The sequence below is a fragment of the Malaclemys terrapin genome, chromosome 1, assembly GCF_027887155.1.
Source record: "Malaclemys terrapin pileata isolate rMalTer1 chromosome 1, rMalTer1.hap1, whole genome shotgun sequence".
NCBI lineage: Eukaryota > Metazoa > Chordata > Testudines > Emydidae > Malaclemys > Malaclemys terrapin.
This window is the reverse complement of record NC_071505.1, coordinates 349,628,785-349,631,367: the sequence shown is the minus strand read 5'-3', so window position 1 is coordinate 349,631,367 and position 2,583 is coordinate 349,628,785. Positions and strand designations below refer to the sequence as shown.

The window sequence follows — 2,583 nt, the reverse complement described above, 5'->3', positions numbered from 1 at the left end:
CTCTCTGTATGAGAGTTTTCCCAGGTGCTTGATCTTTCCCGTTGCCCTTGCCTGAACCCCTCTATCTCTGTAATATCCTGTGTGAGAAGGGTGCTCAGTATTGCACAGAGGAATTCAGAGGAGGGTGAAATATTGAATGACTGATCTCATGGCATTGTATTTTCTGTATGATTTCCCATCCCACTCCTCCTGGATCCCAATGATTTGGTTAGTTTCTGTCCGTGATTGCACTGTGAGCAGGATTTCCCAGAACTTTGTACCATTACACCCAGATCCCTGTCCTGAGTTCATACAGTGAAATTAGAACCTTGCTAGGTGTTTGTTGAGTACAAGTTTTTCTGACCAGTGGGCATACACGTTTCAGTTATTGACATCCAAGTTCATCTGCCATCATGCTACCCATTCACCTGGCTTGGTTAGCTCCCTCTGAGGACTTCTCTGGATTTGAGTATGACCTAAATAAGGTGGTGCCATCTGTAAATGTTGCCACCTCACTTCTCACCCCCCTTTCTAGATTGTTAATAACTATAAAATATTTACAGTACTATTTGTTATAAAGTGTGTAACCCCCCCTCATTCTGCTTCTATCCATTCACAGGCACCTTGAGAGTTTATGAGCCTGATCGATGCATTAACCAAGTCATGGCAGTTTTCAACCTCACACCTTCTGATCCTTCATCATTTATCCTAATGGGCATCCCTGGCCTGGAAGCTGCCCACATCTGGATTTCAATCCCTTTCTCTACGTCCTACATTATCAGCCTGTTGGGAAATTTCACGGTTCTGTTTGTTGTGGGCAAAGAGCAGACCCTGCACAAGCCGATGTATCTGCTGCTCTGCATGCTGGCGCTCACAGACATCAGCACGTCAACCTCAGTTGTGCTGAAGGCACTGTGTATATTTTGGTTCAATTTGGAAATTATTACTTTGGGTGGATGTCTCACCCAGATGTTCTTCTTTCATGCGGGTACTGTGATGCACTCAGCCATCCTCGTCACAATGGCCTTTGATCGCTATGTTGCCATATGTAACCCTCTGAGATATGCCACCATCCTCACCAATGCACGAATAGCTAAGCTAGGGCTAGTGGGTTTGATAAGAGCTGTTCTCTTAGCTCTGCCCCTGCCCCTGCTTCTGAGTAGGCATCCATTCTGTGCCAACCGCATTATCCCCCACACGTACTGCGACCACATGGCTGTGGCAAAGATGTCATGTGGGGACATCACAGTCAACAGGATGTATGGCTTGGTGATACCATTTGTAGTCAATGGGTCAGACCTGACACTCATTGCCCTGTCCTATGGCCTGATCATCAGGGCTGTTCTCAGAATCTCCTCCAAGAAAGCCCATCAGAAAGCCCTCCACACCTGCACAGCCCACATCTGTGTGATGCTGATTTCTTATCCTCCCTTCTTCTTCTCCACTCTGACATACCGGTTCGGTCAGGGCATCGCTCCCCACATTCACATCATTTTGGCTAACCTCTATTTCCTCCTCCCCACCATGCTCAACCCAATTATTTATGGGGCCAAAACCAAAGAGCTTCGTGAGAAAATGGGCAAATACACCTGCAGAATGTGTTTGCTCGGGGGCCACTGACTTTAACTTGCGTGATTGAAGGGGGAAAGGAAACTTCCTTATCATACAAGGGCACTCTTTCCCAATTTGGCTGAGCTCATCATTGTGGAAGTTGAGAGTCTGAGAAGCACCTCACACCTCACATCTTATCACTCTGTCACCAAGTACTGCTCTCTCCATTTCTGAGTTCCCTCTTTCTCACCATCACCTGATCTTTTTCAGTGTCATCCATCCACCTCCACCTCCACACACCCGATCCCTTGGCCTTTCAGTGACTTCCAGACCACTAGAAGATACTGCATCTTTCTGAAGCAAGGTGGCTTTCCATTAGACATTGTGTGAACAGACTTTTTGATCAGTGAAGCCATGTCATTTACTAAATACCGTTCCAGATGTCAGGTAAATATCTGGGATGTTCTAAACCTATTTCTTATGTCTGTGTGTGCTTCAGTCTAATAAACTGCCGTGTTAGACAAGAGCGTGCTTACTTTCATTTAATCCTTATCAGACAGAATTGCTGTGTTTCCATTGATTTAGTCCTAACACTGCCTGATGCAAAATAGTTAAGTTGCCCGGGATGGGGATTCTGAATAACTTGGGTAATGGATTGCTGTGTTAAACTATGACATCGCCTTTGAGTCCAATAACTTACTGCTTTGCATAATCGATTTTGGAGTTGCTTTCAACTGGAACTTTCAAAATACACACTAGTCATTCCCAATAAGGTGTTGATCTTTCAGAAATTGATACAGAAAAGTATCATAGTCCCTGGAACCCAAATTAGGCTCCCATGCATCTCTGATGCAAGCATGGGGGAGGGACTGAAGCCCGAACAAAAGAAACAGATGTGGCAGTTGTTTGATTCCTTTACAGCTGTGTTCTCACTTCAGCAGGGCACACCTACCTAGAATATCACTATCCTGAAATGGCCCCAGGGCAACAGACCAGGCAAATTCCATGGCTGTTCCCTTGTAAAATGTGGGATATCACGTGGGAACTCCAGGT

At 45.6% G+C, this 2,583-nt stretch overlaps 1 protein-coding gene across 1 annotated transcript; it reads left to right on the top strand.

Moving 5' to 3' along the window:
- The first annotated feature begins 642 nt into the window (after nt 1-642).
- On the top strand, nt 643-1,599 carry LOC128832789 (olfactory receptor 52P1-like). The gene has a single exon (XM_054020394.1). It carries the CDS (start codon nt 643-645, stop codon nt 1,597-1,599), a length of 957 nt encoding a protein of 318 aa, XP_053876369.1.
- The last annotated feature ends 984 nt before the right edge of the window (nt 1,600-2,583 follow it).